The 19,182-nt window shown below is 38.2% G+C and overlaps 1 protein-coding gene and 1 long non-coding RNA gene across 20 annotated transcripts in view; one reads left to right on the top strand and one right to left on the bottom strand.

The window, feature by feature from the left end:
- Nucleotides 1–2,742: 2,742 nt before the first annotated feature.
- The window catches only part of LOC125879940 (uncharacterized), a 105,873-nt gene continuing 89,433 nt past the window's right edge, over nucleotides 2,743–19,182 (top strand). Inside the window, exons 1-3 of the long non-coding RNA XR_007447991.1 lie at nucleotides 2,743–2,886; nucleotides 3,094–5,293; nucleotides 6,291–6,324. This is a non-coding gene — a long non-coding RNA (uncharacterized LOC125879940). The remainder of the gene's footprint in view (nucleotides 2,887–3,093; nucleotides 5,294–6,290; nucleotides 6,325–19,182) is intronic.
- The window catches only part of LOC125879887 (interferon-induced very large GTPase 1-like), an 82,540-nt gene continuing 69,911 nt past the window's right edge, over nucleotides 6,554–19,182 (bottom strand). For 11 of the 19 annotated variants that reach the window (XM_049562007.1, XM_049562009.1, XM_049562018.1 and 8 more), the window contains one exon: nucleotides 6,554–10,623. In XM_049562007.1, the coding sequence (XP_049417964.1) occupies nucleotides 7,812–10,623 (2,812 nt within the window). In that variant the 3' untranslated portion in view covers nucleotides 6,554–7,811. Of the gene's footprint in view, nucleotides 12,612–12,716; nucleotides 12,755–13,889; nucleotides 14,487–14,712; nucleotides 14,820–18,938; nucleotides 19,078–19,182 lie in introns of those variants that run through there. The other 8 variants (XM_049562015.1, XM_049562019.1, XM_049562025.1 and 5 more) reach the window with 5 other exon arrangements.

Here is a 19,182-nt window from a genome sequence, read left to right as displayed (position 1 = left end):
AGATGGTACAGAATGCAGCAGCTCGTGTTCTGACAGGGGCATATTACTCTCATGTTAGCCTCCCTCCACTGGTTTCCGGCAGAGGTTAGAGCAGACTGTTGCTTACATATAAAATTGTGAATGGCATACACGCCCACACGTGACCTGCCCTCCCAGGGGACCCATCTTCTGAGTGTCCCCAAGGTCCGCAGGAAGACGGTCGGTGAGGGTGCTTTTTCATTTTCATTGTGGAACAATCTACGTAGACAGGCAAGCAATTCAATATAAAAGGACGTTTAAAACAGTTTGAAACATAGATTAACTGAGTCATAAAATCATCCACTTGTAAAACTATAAATCATAAAATAAAGTACGATTTTAAAAGAGATGCAGCAGCGTGAAGTGTAAAAAGAAAGAGGTTCAAACCTGTATCAAAAAAGTCAGCGTGAGTTAAAGATTAAAGGGAACAGATACATTTTTAGCTTGCTTTTAAAAATATTTAGCAAGCTAGCTTCCCTGATATCTGTTCCTGCTGTTTCTGGGAACCTCCAATAAACCAGCAGCAGATGATCACAGTGTTCTTGGAGGCAAATAGTTAATAAGGGAGTTAGTGATGTAGCTCAGTCCTAGTCCTTGTACAGCTTTGTATATTTTATATACAAGGAGAAGGAGCTTAAAATCAATTGTTAATGTAACAGGAAGTCAGTGCAGAGCAGCTCAGACTGGCCTGATGTGCTCTCCTCTTGGTTCTGGTTCATAGCCGAGCTGCAGAGTTTTGAACGAGCTGAAGTCTCTCAGTGGTGTTTAGTGGAAGGCCAGTGAAAAGTGTGTCACTGTAGTCGAGTCGGCTTGGAATAAAGGCATGAATCAATTTCTCTGTGTCTTTTTTATTTAGAAATGATCGTACCGTAGCTGTTTCTGAGGTGGAAAAATGATGTTTTGGTCACCTTGTTAATGTGAAAGTTGAAGCTTAGATCTGAATCAAGGATTCATTGTTTCAGGGCTCTATTTTCACAGGTTTTAAAACAGAGCTTCAAACACAGAGATAGCGTTTACAACACTTAACACATGATTTTAGCAGGAACTTATGCAAAGTTTATTTGCAGTGACAGTGTTGCTATTTTTACACTCTGACACTGCAGCTCAAAATAACATGAGACACCTGTGACATGAGAACTGGGGGAAAAGAATACTATTTTATTAGAAATGAAACCAGTCAAACCACATAATGAAAAGATATCCTGGGTATGTTGATCTGGCTTCGTAGTACAAGCCCCTGGTGCCATTCAAACTTAATCAGGCCCCCTTTAGTCCTTAACCTGGACTCTGGAAGAAACAAAAGACCTCTGCCCAACAATGGTTAATCCTAATGATATTGAATATTGAATATTGGTTTGTTTAGATTCAGTGTAAATACTATTCTAGGTGGCAATCAAAGTGTTGTAAATTTTGACAATTAAAGAAATGTCTTCCAACTCCCAACTTTTATTTTGATTCTGAATGAAGTGTGCGCTCTGTGGTGTAATTAGGAGATGCACATGTGGCACTCCGGACATTTTTGTGATTCAGACTATGCCCAGAATTACTATTGTATCAGTTTGTCCTCTGACTGTTATTGTGTCAAAAAGTGTCTGTATGATTTTTGCTAAAAAGCCGACAAAGATTGGTCATTCTGGTGTGTTTCTGGGAGGGGAGGAGCTCGCTTTGGTAAACGAGTTCAGGTACCTGGGGGTCATCCTGAACTCGACACTCTCATTCAAGAAACACATCAAAAAAGTGTCTAACTCTGTCAAATACAACCTGGCTAATTTCAGACAGATCAGGAATTCTCTAACTACCAGCTTTGATGTTTTTACATTGTATGATCCTCTCACATATAGACTACTGCTTAACGAGCTGGTCTCTGGCATGTATAACAGCGCTTAAACCAATAGAATCTCTCTACAAGAAAGCCCTAAAGACTCTGGATAAAACCCCCTTCTCCTTCCATATCTGCAAGATCCTTTTTTTTCCATTTTTTTAAGTTTCCATAATTTTAAAACCTTTAGATTTGCCTGCTTTGTGTATAAAAGTCTCCATGGTCTTGCTCCACCGCCGCTGAACTACTTTATTAGGAAAAGGACTGTGGGAGGTATGAGCACCAGGACTTGTGTTAGAGGAGACTGTGAGATTCCCCACAGGCGCACTAGGTTTGGGAGAAATGTGTTGTCTGTGATGGTGGGGAACATCTGGAACAGTCTTCCCTCCACAATAAGGGAATGCCCCACATACACTTCTTTTAAAGGAAATCTTAAACAATAGCTCAAGTGCGACCACTAATTGGAGTCTACTTGAACATTGTTTTCTATTGTTTGTTTTATCCTGTCTGGGTCTGGTATCTGTCTGTTTATATCATGAATAGTCTTGTGTTTGTTGTCTCCTCTATTTGTATTTTATTTATTTATCTGCTGTCTCCTCCATTTGTATTTCAACTATTTATTTATTTATTTATTTATTAGGGACTACAGATGCAAAATAGCAGCTTTGCTAAATCGGGCATGTTTACAGAGATGTATGATCGATGTTCATTAATTTGCACTGTCCCTATCCAAATAAAGAAATGTATTATTTATTGTTATTATTATTATTTATTATTATTATTATTTTATTTTTCTGGATATTATCACTTTAAACGTTTTGTGTTGCTGGTAAAACTGTAAAAAAAAAAAACAACTCACCTGCTCTCAAGTTAAGTCACTCAAGGGCGATTTTCTTTTTTGCCCATAGATGGCAGTAGTGGCTTTACTAGTAGGTGACCGCTGTTATTCTTCCCTTGAAAGACGTTAGCCAGGAAGGAAGACAGAGGACAGCAGCAGCAAAAAGAGAGTCTGATATTCGTCGAAGACTGTCTTCTTTCTGTGTTTGCAGGTGAGAAAAGTGCCATATACATTCATGTACAAGTTTATTCACATTTGTGCTGCTATATTTTAATGTTTCGAGTCATTTATGTTAGAAAATAAGGCAGCTAACTAATGCTATCTGAAGTAGCTACTCTAGCTAGGCTGCGCATGCTAACGTTAGCTGTATAGCTTTACGGTAGTGAGGTGACTTCATTATTGTGCTTTTATGTTGCAGATGGATGCTGTGTTGAGTGGCAGATATAAGCAGTCTGTCATGTGTGTCTTGGTAAGTCATTTAATTTTATGACAGTTTTAGTGATATTGTGTAATTTGCTGAACTACTTTTGGCTGTAATCGTGGTTTTCAACAGACGTTAGCCCAGTCTAAGCCTACGACAGTTAGGATGGCAGCAAACAAAAAAGATGACATTCATCCAAGACTACTGTGTTTGCAGGTGTAAAAAGTGCACAAGTGCACTTTATACATTTGGGTTAAGTTTATTCTTGTATGTTTGTGAACATAAAAACATGTTCAGGGAGTCATTTATGTTAGAAAATAAAGTAGCTACCCAATGCTAGCTTAATTAGCTACTCTAGCCATGTTGTGCACGCTAACGTTAGCTGAAAAGCTTTAAAGTGGTGAATTGAATTTATTATTGTGAAAAATGCAGTCTTCTGTGTGTCTTGGTAAGTCATTTAATTCTATGTTTTAGTTATATTGTGTAACTTCCTGCATTACATTTGGTCATAATCCTGTTTTCTGAAGAAGTTACCGTAAACTCAGTCTGAGCATAAGACAAGACAACAGCAAACAAGAAAGCCCATAAGCCCATATTTATCGAAGACTACGGTGTTTACAGGTGAGAAAAGTGCACCATATACATTCAAAGTTTATTCTCATATGTTGTGCCATGTTTTTATGTTTAGGGAGCTATTTATGTTTGAAAATAAGCTTGCTAATGCTATCTTAACTAATTAGGGCTGAAACTAGGCATGTTGTACACACTAATGTTAGCTGTATGGCTTTACTGTAGTAAACTGATGTTATAACTGTATTCCAATGTGAGAAGATGAAGTTTCAAAAACAAATGCAGTGTTCACGTTGCGATGTAAGCAGACTTTTGTAGTAGCATATTAGAAAATAAAGCCACTAACTAACGCTAGCTTAATTAGCTACTGTAGCCATGTGTTAACGTTAGCTGTATAGCTTTAAAGTGGTGAACTGAATTTATTATTGTGTAAGATGTTGTAATGTTACAGAAACATGCTAACGTTATGTTCAGTGGCTGATATAAGCAGTCTTTTGTGTGTGCCTTGGTACGGCATTTAATTTCATGACAGTTGAGTGAGTTGTATTGTGTGACTTGCTGAATTTCTTTTGGCTGTAATCCTGGTTTTCGTTGGAAGTTAGCCCAGCCTGAGCATACGATAGTCAGGATAGCATCAAACAAGAAAGCCCATATTCATTCAAAACCACAGTTTTTACAGGTTAGTGCAAAATTGCACCATATACATTCAAAGTTCATTCTCATTTGTATTACCTTGTTTTAATGTTTGTGGAATCATTTATGTTCAAACATAAGACAGCTAACTAATGCTATCTTAACTAGCTAGGGCCGACTCTAAGCATGCTGTGCACTCTAATGTTAGCTGTATGGCTTTACCCAAGTAAACTGATCTTGGTCTTATTTTTCATGTAAGATGTAATGTTACGGACAAATACATTATTCACTGGCTGATGTAGGCAGTCTTTTGTAGTAGTAGTAGTAGTAGTAGTAGTAGGCTGCACATTTCATATTGTGTCTTGGTAGTTTATTTCATTTTATGAAAATTTTAGTGATATTGTTAATCTCAGCGAATTACTTTTCTCTGTAATCCTAGTTTTCAAAGGAAGTTAACCAGTCTGAGCGTTATCTGACCAGGATAACAGCAAACAAGAAAGCACATATTCATCCAAGACAATGGTATTTACATGTAAGAAAAGTGCACAACTGCACCATATACAGTATCTCACATAAGTGAGTACACCCCTCCCATTTTTGGAATTATTTTATTATATCTTTTCATGGGACAACACTATAATGACACTTTGATATAACTTAAAGTAGTTAGTGTACAGCTTGTATAGTAGTATACATTTACCTTCCTCTGAAAATTACTCAAAACACAGCCATCAAAATCTAAACAGCTGGCAACACAAGTGAGTACACCCCACAGTGAACATGTCCAAATTGTGCCTAAAGTGTCAATATTTTGTGTGCCAACCATTATTATCTAGCACTGCCTTAGCCCTTTTGGGCATGGAATTCACCAGAGCTCACAGGTTGCTTCAGGAATCCTCTCCCACTCCTCCATGATGACATCATGGAACAGATGGATGTGAAGACACCTTGCGCTCCTCCACCTTCAGCTTGAGGATGCCCCACAGGTGCACAGGTGAGTTTAGGGCTGGATACATGCTTGGCCAGTCCCTCACCTTTGCCTTCAGCTTCCTCAGCAAGGCAGCTGTCATCTTTTAGGTGTGTTTTGGGTCATTATCATGTTGGAAAACTGCATTGTAGCTCAGTTTCTGAAGAGGGGCGATCATGCTCTGCTTGGAATTCATGTTTCCCTAAATGAACCAAGCTCCCCAGAGCCGGCAGCACTCATGCAGCCCCAAACCATGCTGCAGGCTGCACATTTTATATTATGTCTTGGTGATTAATTCGATTTACTGACAGTTTTAGTTGTAGTGTGTAACTTAATTTCTTTTGATTGTGAGTTAGCCCAGTCTGATCATATGTCAGTCAGGATAGCAGCAAACAAAAAAGCTCACATTCATTGAAGACCATTGCGTTTTTATGTTACATAAAGTGCGCAGGCACTGTATACATTTAGCTTCAGTTTATTCTTATGTGGTGGTATTATTGTGGTGGCATGTTTTTATATTTAGGGAGTCATTTATGTCAGAAAAAAGGCAGTTAACTAATGCAGTCTTAAATAGCTAGGGTTCACTCTAGGCATGTTGTGCATGTTAATGTTAGCCATATGACTTTATGCTGGTGAACTGACATTTTTATTGTAGTCTCATGTAAAATGTTGTAATGTTACAGACAGATTCTGTTTTCTGATACAAGCAGTCTTGTAATAGCAGTAGGCTGCACATTTCACATTCTGTCTGGGAAATTCATGTTATTTTACAACAGTTTCACTTGTACAGTGTAACTTGCTGAATTACTTTTGGCTTTAGTCCTGGTTTTAGGAGGCACCTGATAATAAAACAGTCATGATAGCAGCAAACAAGAAGGCTGGTACTCATCTAGGATATTCTTTAACTGTGTTTGCAGTTCATTAAAATCATCTTGCACCAGGATGGAAATTGATGTATGTGTATATTGCACAGTGTGCTGTAACGTGTTCCCACTGAAAACTGCTGCAATATTGTTTTTCTTAGGAACTTGAATTGAGGAATAATCTGATGTTAAGAGGTAAGTTCTCTAAAAACAAGTTTTTAATCTATTCACAGCATAAATATTTAGGTTTGAAAAATGCTTCTGTCAAATGTCCTGTATTGAACAACATAGCAGTACTCATTAAGAAATATAATATTCATATAGCTACAGGTGATACTCCAGGATCTAATGATACTATGAAAAAACATTAATATGAAGGTGGAAAATTAGATTGTCAATTAAAAAACACAAAGAAGCCTTTCAGTAGATATGAAGTAGTTATTTATTTAGTACATGAGATGTGAAACTCAGCAGATGTCTTTTCAACAACTTAACATTGTTTACATCACTTCTGGATATCAGGATATTAAGAACAAAGCAAGAATATAATAAAAAACAACTCATACAGGTGTGGATGTAATACAGATTGGTTGAAATAAAATGAACATAACACATCTTAACACTTCAAATGCTTCAGAAACACAAAGAGTCCTTATCAGTTATTTTTGAAATATTCTTCAACATGACTAAATCTGAAATGTAGAGACTGTCAAACAGACTGGCAAACCGAAAACATGTTGCATCTACTTAGGGTGAAATGAAGAGCAATCAATACTGAAACACAATATCTGTCTTTAACCCTTATTAGGTAGGTAGGTAGGTAGGTATATTTGACAACATTTAAAAAAACATACATGAGTAACTGCAGATCAGTTTCATATACATTAATTAAAAATTGTTGAGGATTAAAATACACAATAAAGTCCAAAGGCTTATTTCCATCGTGGTCCTCGATGACAATAAAAGCTGGCAATTAATTTAATTAATTTCAATGACAGGCAGCTTATTCATAAGGATTACTTATTGCTTGCAAACAAAAGCTTCCATGTGTGTCTGAAGAAGACGCTTTTGAGATGGAAGAACTGGTTACATTGCAAATTATACTTGTATATCATTCTTTGTCACACACAGGCACATGCTTATAAACAGAAGCCTACTACCTCTCCAGGCTTTCATCATTACATGATAATACAGTTTCACATCAGTCACTGTTAGGTTATACTTCATTATGCATATCCTTCATTATATTTTGGCAGCTACGAGCACCATGAGCATTTTAACACAATAATTCCTATAAAAAGACGTGTGTAAATACTGACAACACTTGTTTGACGTAATTTTCAGATGCAGTTTACAAGTAGATAATAATACAGTTTAGCAAAGAAATATTCCTTCCATTAGTTACAACATAATAGTTGTCTTTCACCCACTCTTTCACAAATTTTTCAGTGTTCATTTGAGAACACTTGAGAACTTCAAATTTTGTGTATTTTGAAATGCAACAGTTTTAGAATTTCATCAGTCCTTGCTCTCTCTCTTTAAAAAAACATATATGGTGTTCTGCTTAACCTTCACAGAAGCAGTTTTCATTTTCAGAAACACTAACTAAGCAACTAAGCATTTGATTTATGACTGTTGATGTCCATTATCATGACTTTCAGCAGGGTTGTGGTGGTGTTGGCTCACAGATTGAACATTTCATCCAGACTTTTAATGGCGTCTTCCTTGGAGTGTGTTCTCCACTCGCTGGGAATTTCACCAATGCCTTGGAATTTTAATTTATAGTAGTCCTCCAGTTGATTCTGAAATTTGCACACAAACCATGTCCAATATTTCAGCTTGGACTCATCAGGGGTGATTCTCCAGTTTGCATAATAGAGGCCAGCAGTACGGTACTTCTTGTAGGGAATAAGCTCTTCTGAAACTTGATCTGGGTAAAAGCTTAAATCACTTGCAACATTTGTTGTGCAGAACTCAACAACCATTTCCACTGAGTTTTTTACGTGCATACCATTGACTGCAGGAGATCGATGAAAAGGAACGCTGTGGTCATTGGGACTGTGATTTTGCAGCGTGTTGGTACAAACAGCTGCACAGAAAGGACATGTTACCCAGCAGCAGTTGCACAGTTGATCGATGAGAATTTGATCGGGTTTCAGCCTGAATTCCTCCATCTTGTCCAGCGAGAGGCTGCTCACTTCCTTTATGACAGATACAAGGCCTTTCTCTGTCTCTTCTTTAAGGAAGTCAAAATTGTTTATGTCACTGAAGTTCTGAGAGCAAATGGTGTCAAATGTTAGCTCATCTTTTAGCAAACTGGAAAACTCCTTTATCCACATGTCTGAGCCTCCTCTCTTGATTTTGACTTTCTCTGTTGCAGTGAATAAAGCTCGACTCACAAGCTTACTGATGTCTTCAGCATTTTTTTTTAGTATTTTCTGTGCTTTAATTTTGTTGTCTGTGAAGATGTATTTCTGTACTTCCTCTCTTATAAAGGTCTCTGCTTGGCTCCTTGGGTGTCGGATGTAGGTGATAAAACCACCAAAGTCCTCTTTCTCAGCCAGTGATTTCAGCACGTGTTTCTCCAAGTTCAACCTGTTCCCACTGAATGCTGGGAAACTGCACTTCATCTCTCCAGCAAGATCAATAGCAGTCTTGTTACAGACAGCCTCAACAGTGGAACTACTCAGTTTCTCACAGATCAGTTCTCCAAACACAACAGCAGATGAGCTTCCTCTGCAGAAGCTTCTGAAAATGTTGTAATATTGCATTTTCTTGCTTTCTACATAAGTGACTGCATCATTGTCCATTTTGAATTTCTTATGGGACTCTGAAAGCCATCTTCCTGCCTTGTCAAACACATACAGTAAAAGATCAACTGTAAACTCCTTCTTTAGAGCATATTTCCTCTTTGATTCAAATTTTGTCACATTTTCTTTGACATTGTTGGCCACTTCTTGCAAGTAAATTGGACTGTAGCCTCTTGTAGCGACAGGTTTGCCCTTGATTGCATCAAGGGACTGTTTTTCAATGCTGTCAATGAGGGATCTGATCAGTTTCTGTTCTTCATACTGAAAATACCCCTTAAGGTAATATTCTGCTTTTGTAGTTGTTTCCGAAACAAATTCAAAGAATCTGTTTGCAGGACTAGAACAATTTTCTTTATCCCTGTCCTTGCTGAGAGCCACATAATGAATGTAATCACCCACCTCTGCTATTTGTTTGTACCTGCCACTGCTTTCAGATTCAGCGATAAGAGACCATTCAAAACCAAGCTCCTGAAGGATAATTGTCAGATCTCCTTCATAGCTGATGTCCTCAATAGGTTTTGTACCTGCAGTTACCTCACGAACCCAACCACTCCAAACAGAGTTGAACTGCTTTTTAAGTTCCTCTTCATCTTTTGCCTTGTCCTTTAACTGATGAGCAAGCTTTTTGCTCTTTTGTAGCAGTTTGTTCTCAAACTCTGTCTTCTTATCATCAAGCTTTTTACAAGCATTTTTCTGCTCAATTACTTCATCCAGTTTTCTTTTGACTCCTCTCACTTGGTCATCATGAAACTCCTTGATTTTGCTTTCGAATCGTCCTCGCCACTGAACCAGTATTTCTTTGTCTCTTTCATCATCAAAGTATATTGTCATTGCTTTTTTTATTTCTCCGTACGTTGCGTTCATTTCCTTATGAAGATAACTGAGCTCAACCTTGTCAAGTTTTCCATTTTCAATTCTGGTGTAAAGCCCATTCTCGATAGTCAACATGTTGCTCCTGAGGGCCCAGGTCCAGTTCCCATACTGAACCTCAAGTTTTCTGTACACAGCAATTTCAAGTGTGTTTTTGAAACTGAAAACAAACTGTTCATTCATCAGGGCATTCCACAGGTCCTGAATTTTGCTTTTGAACTGTGAGAGAGTAATTCCAGCTGACTGTGAAGCTTTAGAGAGGATGATGGTCTTCAGCTCTTGGACGCTCTCACTGTAACCTGGATTTGGAGGAGCCATAGGTGGACTTCCCTCCCATAGTTGGGCAAAGTATTTCACGTCTTTCTGCACATCAAATGCAATGATGTCACTGAAGCACTCAGCATCACAAACCTCCTCTTTGGCTGCTAGTTGAGCCATCTTGTCCAGTTTTTCTTGCAGCTGTCTTTTTCCATGCATGTTCTTCTCTGCAGCTGTAATATCTGTAACATTCTGGTGAACAAACACACAACTTGGAGTAAGTTGAACTTTCTTCATCCTCATGAAAGCCTGAACAACAATCTGCAGAACATCTTGCATTTCAGATGGATTTTCTCCAAAGATGTTGATTAGTGTCATGTTTCCCAGACCAACAACAAACGTTGCCAGTTCATTGTCGTGGTGAAGAGTGGCATTACCCTCCAACTCAAGAGCGCGCAGTCCTTCAGTGTCCACCACTAGAATGTAGTCAAAGTGAAAGTCTTTCTTGATCTCATCTGAAACTTTGACCAGCTGCATGAAGGCACCCTTGGTGCACCTGCCAGCACTCACTGCAAACTGTAATCCAAACATAGCATTCAGCATTGTTGATTTTCCACTGCTTTGTACACCCAGCACTGACAAAACAAAAACTCTCTTGTCGCCCAGTTTCTTGATGACCTCATCTAAAAGACTAGAGATCCACATTAAAGGTACATGACCTGCATCACCATCCATCAGCTCCATTGGGTGTCCTGATATCATCAGCTCTGCAGCCAGCTCAGGGTATTTAGACCAGTCAGTTTGTCCCCTCGTTGTTTGTTTCTGCAGAGATGCATGGGCTTCATAGATCTGTCCCATTTCTCTAAAGATGTGCTCCAAGCCAAATGTGGCAGACTGTAGTTTTGTTGATATGTGTTCAAGCTCAGTTTGCTTTCTTTTTAACAGATCAGATTTGTCATGCTTCTTTTTCAAAGCCAAGACCTCAGACCACTTTTCATCATAGCTCTGTAAAATTAAAGACAGATCATCTGTGGAGAGGGCATCAATCAAAATTTGAGTCCACCTCAGGAAATACTCTCTTTCTGTTGATGGCAACGACGAGAGGGTTTCAGTGAACAACTTCATCGGTTTACTACAGGGAGCAGTGCATTGATCTTGTCGTATTCGCATCAGTTCCTTTTGCTTTTTACATTTCTCCTTCTCAATGTGTCCTTTGAGGTGATACAGTTCTTTGTTTATTCTGCACCACGTGTGCCACAGTTGGCCTTGACAAGGGAGAAATGTATCTTTGATCTTTGAAACATCCATCCCCTGAAGCAAGTTGACAGTTTTCATCGCAGCAGACTTTCCTTTTTGGCAGACTTTGTCATCTTCATCCACACTGATTCCAGAGACTTCAGCCATGGTTTCAAGCCGGAAGGATGCATGTGGTCCTGACAGAATTCTTCCAATGATTTTTGTCAGTTCTTCAGACACATCTGACTGACTTCTGTCTCGAAGACCCATTTTGTATTTTCCCTCTTTCATCTGAACTGCACCACCATCATTATCAGCAATGAGAATTATGAGAGGCTTTGGAGATTTGTAAAGGGCTGAGATAACTGTGGTACTTTTGTCACCTTTTCCCAAAGTTGGTACAAGAATGACATTGACTGAAGATTTGCCAGTCAGTATGTCACGCTGTTTTGCAATTAACTGAGCATCACCATGAAGATTACAGAAGGCAATGCAGTCAATGAAGGCATCATTGGGTTTTCCAGCAGGGCAGTACCAGGCAATCTCTGCCACACCATCCATCAGATGGCGAGACTTGGTGCTACCTGGGCAGTTTCTGTGGAAGAAGGTGCTGTGACGTTCATTGATCAAAGTGTTAATCAGCTGTGACTTAGACAGAGATAGTGAACCCAGGCGGAGAAATGACACCATGGGTGTCTCAGCTTTGCAGATGGGCATGCTCTTCATGGTGACAGTGTTTGAATTATCTTTGATTTCAGTTACCCTCCATGTTTTTCTTATTTGCCTGAAAGTCCACAGAGGACATTCAATATCCATTGTGACTGGGTCAGGAACAAGCAAAGGTAAGGCATACTGACATTGTGATAGCTTTGTAATCATGTTCTGCTTGAAAAAGCTGTCTGAGCAGTGATATACGGCCATTTGAACATCCATTGGATGCACGTGAGTCTGTCTTGATTGGTCAAAGTCTACAGTGGTGCTAAAAAGAGCATCTAAATCATCGTCGTCTGTGTCACCAGTGTTCCACTCTAGAACAGGCTTTGAATGGGTCACCTCATCTCTATCCTGTCTTACAGGAATATATCTGGCTCTGTAGTCTAACATCATCAACCTCTGAAGAAAAGTATGAGCGAGTTCTTTTTCTGATGTGCCATGGTCCTGTTTCACAGGTGGACCTACTTTAAGAAAATCTGCTGGTGACAATTTCTTTTGATGTGTGTCGTGAAGGTGAAGTCTGCCAAGCAGTGTTTCAGTTTCTCTTTGATATTGTTTCTTTCTGTTGATCTCTTCAGAGCTCTTCACTGACTGCTGTAAAACAAAATATATACATGTACTGTATGTAGAAAATTATAATGTCATACAAGATATAAAGTAAAAATTCTGGTCTTTAGTGACGATCACTAATGATCTTACCTTCACCTTGATTTCAGCTACATTCTCCATCTCTTCTACTGTATCACAAAGAAAAAAGCAGATTGCACAAGGTCAGGGTTTAGAGAATAACATTGGATTAGCAAACCATCCTTTATTCAATATATTTGCAGATTTTCTGTGTTGAATTCCATTTACTTCTGCAGATGATTTTATCATGGTTGCTCGGACACAATATCATATCACAAACAAACATCATGTTTTAATACCTCAAAGAAAATATTGAAAATATGTAGAATTTTATTATTATTATTATTATTATTATTATCATCATTATTGTTATTATTATTGTCATTATTGTTATTATTATTATTATTGTCATTATTATTACTTTGCACCTTTAGCTATATGACATATATACTTTAATGTTTGACAGTTTCTCAGTGTTGGACATGTATTGGTTGGTTGTGTAACTTATGTAAAGTGGTTTAGGTTGCGCTGTGCAATTGGAGACTCAACAGTTGCAGGATACCTTTGTACAGGAGTCCTCATACACAAGTGAATTAATCTGGCATGGTCAGTAGTATGACGACACCCAAGAGTATTTTGGAGAAATTCAAGAGAGATCACTGTTGTGATTATTTTTTCATAACAGATCATAGATGTTTTAATTAACCTTTCACACCCTGTGCACAACCCTTGAAATCACACTGTTCAGCATTAATAGGCATTAATTCTTGAAATTATGGATTTTTATTTTTATTTTCTCAAGTGGAGATTCAAAAATTGTGCATGAAAACTTATTAGTGTCTATATTTTATGACCTTGAATTTGACCTATGAGCCACATTATATAAATTATATATAAATTAAGAAGGTTTGTAGTAACTGATACACTTCCTTTGAAAAAGCAAGTGTATGTTTCAGAACAATTAGTACTACCAAACTCTTGTGCTCAAATATTAAAATACTTTGCAGGTCTAGAAATTAATAATTTTATTTTTATTATTATTATTTTATTTTTTATTTTTTATTGACTTAACACATTACCTGTGCATGTTTTTAAGGATGTTTATATAGAAAACCCAAAGGCTATAATTAGCCATTAGGCACACCTACTCCTTTAAGATGTTCAAAATCAAATCTTTGTTTTTTACCCATTGTCTTTAAGACGCAGTGTAGGTGTAATCTGTGAATGTCAACATTAAATTCTCACCTATTTGATTTTGCTGAAACACTGAGGAATCGATCCTTTCTCCTTTGTGGGCTTTGTGGTCTAGGTGTTTTTTCTGCTCTTTTTTCTCATCACACAGTCCACTGTAGCACTGGTGATCATTTTCAAAGACCATGGCGTCTATTTTTTCAAGGAGAGCTATTATCTCATTTTCATCCATCATACTTCTTGTACATGTGTGGTATCTTTTTTCAACAAAACTGCTGTGGGCTTTCAGATCAGTCAGTGCACTTTTACATTTTTCATCTGAGTCATGAGTCACAACTGTCATTACATAAGAAAGTATTCCTTTCCCAAAAGCCTTTTCTAACCACTGCACTCCTGAACTGTAATGGCTTGTATGCAGACCATTTGGTAATAGTAAGAGAAATGCATGAATTTCCTGATTTAATGGGAATTTGTCAATGTTTTGTTGGCCAAGCATGTTAATGACAGAAATGTGCCGACCACACAGATCATACAGTTTGGTTGAAAACTCTTCCACATTTGTTTGCTCGTCATGGTCAAGTAAGATGTTTTTTGATCCAATCTCAATGGAATTTGTATCACCAATTAACACCAGTGTGAGTTCAGGTATCACTGAAACAAAGATAAACAGAGAATAACATCACTATGTCACACTGCAGTAATCATGAAAGTTTTCCAGAGTTAGCAGAAATGCTAAACTAATTTTTACATTCATATCATTAATTTGATCCATTTTAATTATTATTTACTATTTACTTTTTATTTATTTATAGTGTTTGAAACTGAAATAAAATCTACAAAATGCTACTGTTCAATCAATTCTTGTTTAAAATATTACCTTTCTTGTTGGCTGGAGGCACAGGTTTGATTTTAGATCCCCATCCTCCGCCAGCTCCTGTGTTGTCATTGTCTTCCTCCATCTTATCTGCTCCTCATGTTGTCATACTGTATGACAAAGCCATTCAGACAAATACAACAATAAACTGTCATTTCAAATGCACATTACCATTCAAGCTGGCAAAGCAAATTATTAAATAAGATAAATAAAAGCACTGCATATTACAGATTTTGGGTGGCATGATCATCCTTTTGTGTACTGCTGATTAAATGCTGTAGACATTGCAATTTTCCTGTCTTATTCAGACAACGGACATGGGAAATATTTTTGAAAATGGCTAATAGAGGGAACTCACAGAAGCCAAATAGCATTGCAACATCCCATTTAGACAATAGAAGTATAACTTCTATCTCTTAGTTTGGAAGAGTGGAGTAGGTTATACAGAAATGAGCTGTACAGCTTCAGCCTTTTCCTTTTCAATCAATCTAGGTTACTTCCTGTATGTCGACATGTAAAAAGATTTTAGTTTTGGGTTAAACTCCAGTCAACTGGAGGGGAAAGGTCATTTGAACAAAACAAGAGTCAGAGCTCAACAATGGACCCCTGTTGGTTAGATTTTAATGTTTTGCAAGAAGCTTGTTTGCAAGATACACAGTTTCATATTTCATTGCCCTTTCCTTTCAAGTTATATTGTGAGGACATTTTGGCCGATCCTCCCTGTTTCAAAAAAGTAGTGTAAAGGTTTGGATTGCCTTGTGGAACCTCTGTGTCTACATAGCATTTTTTTTCTCAGCGGCTTGACTGATGCTCATCTGCAGAACATCTAGAGAATAGGATTTGGTAGGATTGGTTTCTAGCAAAAAGAGACAGTGAAAATAGTCTTTTGATAAATATATTGACGTCATGCCACCTTTCATTACAGTTTCAATGTCTACATCTGTCACAGACATGAAAAATATAAATATTTATTTTTAAACTCAAATTTCTTGTACCTCTTTAAAATAAAATCCCTCTGACAATGTTTCTGTGGACAGAGTCCCTTTGTTAACACAGCTTTTCATAGTCAAATATTTGTATGACCATGTTACTGACAATGCAGTGGTTTGCAAGGCTCCATAAATTAGTTGAGTACTGGCTTTTAATTGTGGAAATACAGTAGTTGCATTAGCAGGAGCAATTAGTCACAATGCTGTCTTTGTGAACAGGGTGTCAGGTTTAGGTTAGGTTAGGTTAGGGTTGAGCTTAGACAGTTAAAGCAGATGGTTAGAGTAAGGGCTGGGGAACAGGGACTAAAAAGATGTCTTTAGCACAAGTCAGAGCAGCAAGGACAGTTAGCTTTAAAAGGGCTTTACAGCATATGACATCCTGTCTTTGGACCATCACAGCAGATAAGGAAAAATTCCTCCTAAAAGAACCTCTTAAGGATGGACAGACATGCAATAGATGTCTTATGAACTAATGAGATTATTCATTCATTCATTCATTCATTCATTCATTTTAGGTAACCGCTTATGCTGTTAGGGGTTGGGGGAGGCTGGAGCCTATCCCAGCTGACATTGGGCGAGAGGCGGGGTGCAACCCTGGACAGGTCGCAAGACTATCATAGGACTAACACATAGAGACAGACAACCATTCACGCTCACATTCACATCTATGGCCAATTTAGAGTCACCAATTAACCTGCATGTCTTTGGACTGTGCGAGGTAAGCCCTAGTGCCCTGGGAAAACCCACGCAGACACGGGGAGAATAATAATGGCGGGGTGAAGGTCGTGCCGAGAAACAGCAGAGAGCAACATCAGCAAAAACAACAAAAATATACAGGTGAGTTAAACTACATTCAAAGAATTACAAACGAAAAATTAGACACATACAAAAATAAAACAATAATAAGCAACATTAGCAAAATATGCTAGAGTGACATAATACATATGTAGAACACAGACACGTGTAACATTCAGTACATATACCTATTTATGATCACATAGACTGAGTATAAGTGGCATAAGTGTTTAGTATTTAGGGATTAGATTGAAATTAGATGGATAGAAAAGTCAGAGAGCATGGGGAAGGCAGAGCCAAGGAGTGACATCTATGCAGACTGAACACTCCCCCACCAGACCGGGTTGTACATTCTACTTCCCCCCACTCCCTCATTTTTTATGAGGGAAGAGAGGGGAGAAAGAGCATCACTGGTAGATGTGCTAGATAAGTGGAGGTCCTGACCACCTATTTGTTTGGTTTTTTTTGGTTTTTTTTTGTTTTTAAATATTCAGGAGAGTGGCATTTTAGGATTGTATTGATTAAAAGCAATGACAAAGAGATAGGTCTTTAGCTTGGATTTGAAAGTGCTCAATTGTGTTTCAAGTATTACCTCTTCTGGCAATCTGTTCCACATTTGGGCAGCACAGAAACTAAAAGAAGCTTCACCATGCTTAGTTTTTACTCTGGGAATAACCAGTAATCCAGAACTAGATGACCTCAGAGGTCTGTGTGGGTCATGCTGGGTCATGAGATCTGACAAATATCTTGGACCTAAACGGTTCAGTGATTTATGTACAAGCAATAGAATTTACTGTTGATTCTGTAATAGGCTGGTAGCCAGTGTAGTGATCTGACAACAGAAGTAATATGGTGAGCCTCTCTGGCATTGCAACATGCCATTTAGACAATCAGAGCTTAAAAAATGTCTTTTATCCTTTAGTGAGTGAGAGTGAGAGTAGGTTTAATAAGGTAGTAGAAAGGTTTTAGGTTTGGGTTAGACTGCAGTCAATTGGAAAGTGAAAGTTTATTTGAACTAAATAAAAGTCTGACATCAAAAACTGACTCCTGTTGGTTAGATTTTTATGTTTAATGAGAAGCTTGCCTGCAAGATACACAGTGTTAAATTTCATTGTCTTTTCCTTGTTAACTAAATTGTGAAGACATTTTGGCAGATCTTTAATACATCAGAGAAATATTTTGAAAGACTTGGTGTTAATGTTAAGTTTAGAATTAGATTATGGATAAGGTTCTGGTTAGGGTTGGGGATATACAGTTTGCTGGGATGGTAAGAGTTAGGGGACAGGGCATAGGCGTTTCTAGCCCATTTTTGGGCTGGGTGAGAGATTTATTTATTTTACTGTATATCCTTTTTTAACAAGCTAGAAAAGTGTCAAAACCATACAGTACTTGGTTGCAACCCCCCATCCCTCCCACCTTTCCCCAACTCGGGCTCTGAGCCTCTATCTGCACAGAGCAATGCGCTACCTTCCTGAGTGGGTGACAAGTGGCACATTTCTTAACTTCTACCACTCAATACCAACACATTATTATCATCACCAGTCCTCATTTTTGCTGCATTTAATCGTAGGTCACTGTTTATGTTGTTAGGTAGGAGTTAGCTGACGTTTTTTCTAGCTAGGAAACGTTACAGGTGGTCAGTACCACTGTCCTCTGAATTGAAATGAGAGAAGCTAACTGTTGTGTCATGTACATGTGTTAATATTAAAGCCAAGGTGCTACTGACTGGCTAACTGATTGGATGCCCATTAACATTATAACTCTGTGTGTGTGTGCGTGTGTGTACAGACAGACAGACAGCCTCATCATGTATATATATATATATATATATATATATATATATATATACATACAGACAAGCAGGAAAAAGGCAGAGATAAACATTGAAAAAGTCAATTACTGTTAATGTGTTAATGTGACATGTTGTGCATTGCATTTCAAATAAAAGTCCAAAAAATAAGTCCAAGGTCCATTTTTGGTATTGTTGGTACTCTTGGGGGCTGGTTTACTCCAGAAACATACATACTGTTTATGTGTATGTTGAGGAGCTGCTGTATCAAAATGAGTTGTCTTCCCCCAGAAATTAGGGTTACCATATGTTTCTTTGATGATTCCAATCCATTCCTCTTTTGCTGTGGCTCAGCATTTAAATAACCTTTATCAGATTTGATGGTTTAGTCACAGACTTTCCCAAAAAGTGTTGTACTTTTCTTTCACAAATGTGGGAATGAAATTGCGTTAAAATGTACAAAACAGTGAAATTTATCTTGCTTGGCCGGGCAGCTCTCTGGGTGCTCAGCACCCCTAAACCCCTGATCCTAGAATCGCCCTTGGGACAGGGAATGCATTATGTCAGTGAAGGTCCTCACAAGTATAGAAAGACATGTGTGTGTGTGTCTGTGTGTGTGTGTGTGTGTGCGCGCGTGCAAGCGCTCAAAAACTCACCGTTTGTTTTGCATCTCCTTAGCTCTGCCTGGTCTGTGAAAATGTGGCTACTTTTTCAGATATCCTTCCAGTCCCCACCCTATATATGGAGAGATCTGAAGCCTGTGCAGTTTTGGGTCCGCCCCTCACAAACCCCTCCTGCTCTTGGCAAGTCTGATGTGGTGCAGTATTAACAAAACCAGAAGTGAAAGTAAGAGAGCTCTATTTCTTGGAAATCTTGTGACTTGTGGTGGAGAACAGTGAG

The sequence above is a fragment of the Epinephelus fuscoguttatus genome, linkage group LG19 (assembly GCF_011397635.1).
Source record: "Epinephelus fuscoguttatus linkage group LG19, E.fuscoguttatus.final_Chr_v1".
NCBI classification, from domain to species: Eukaryota; Metazoa; Chordata; class Actinopteri; order Perciformes; family Serranidae; genus Epinephelus; species Epinephelus fuscoguttatus.
This window is presented reverse-complemented; position numbering and strand designations above follow the sequence as displayed.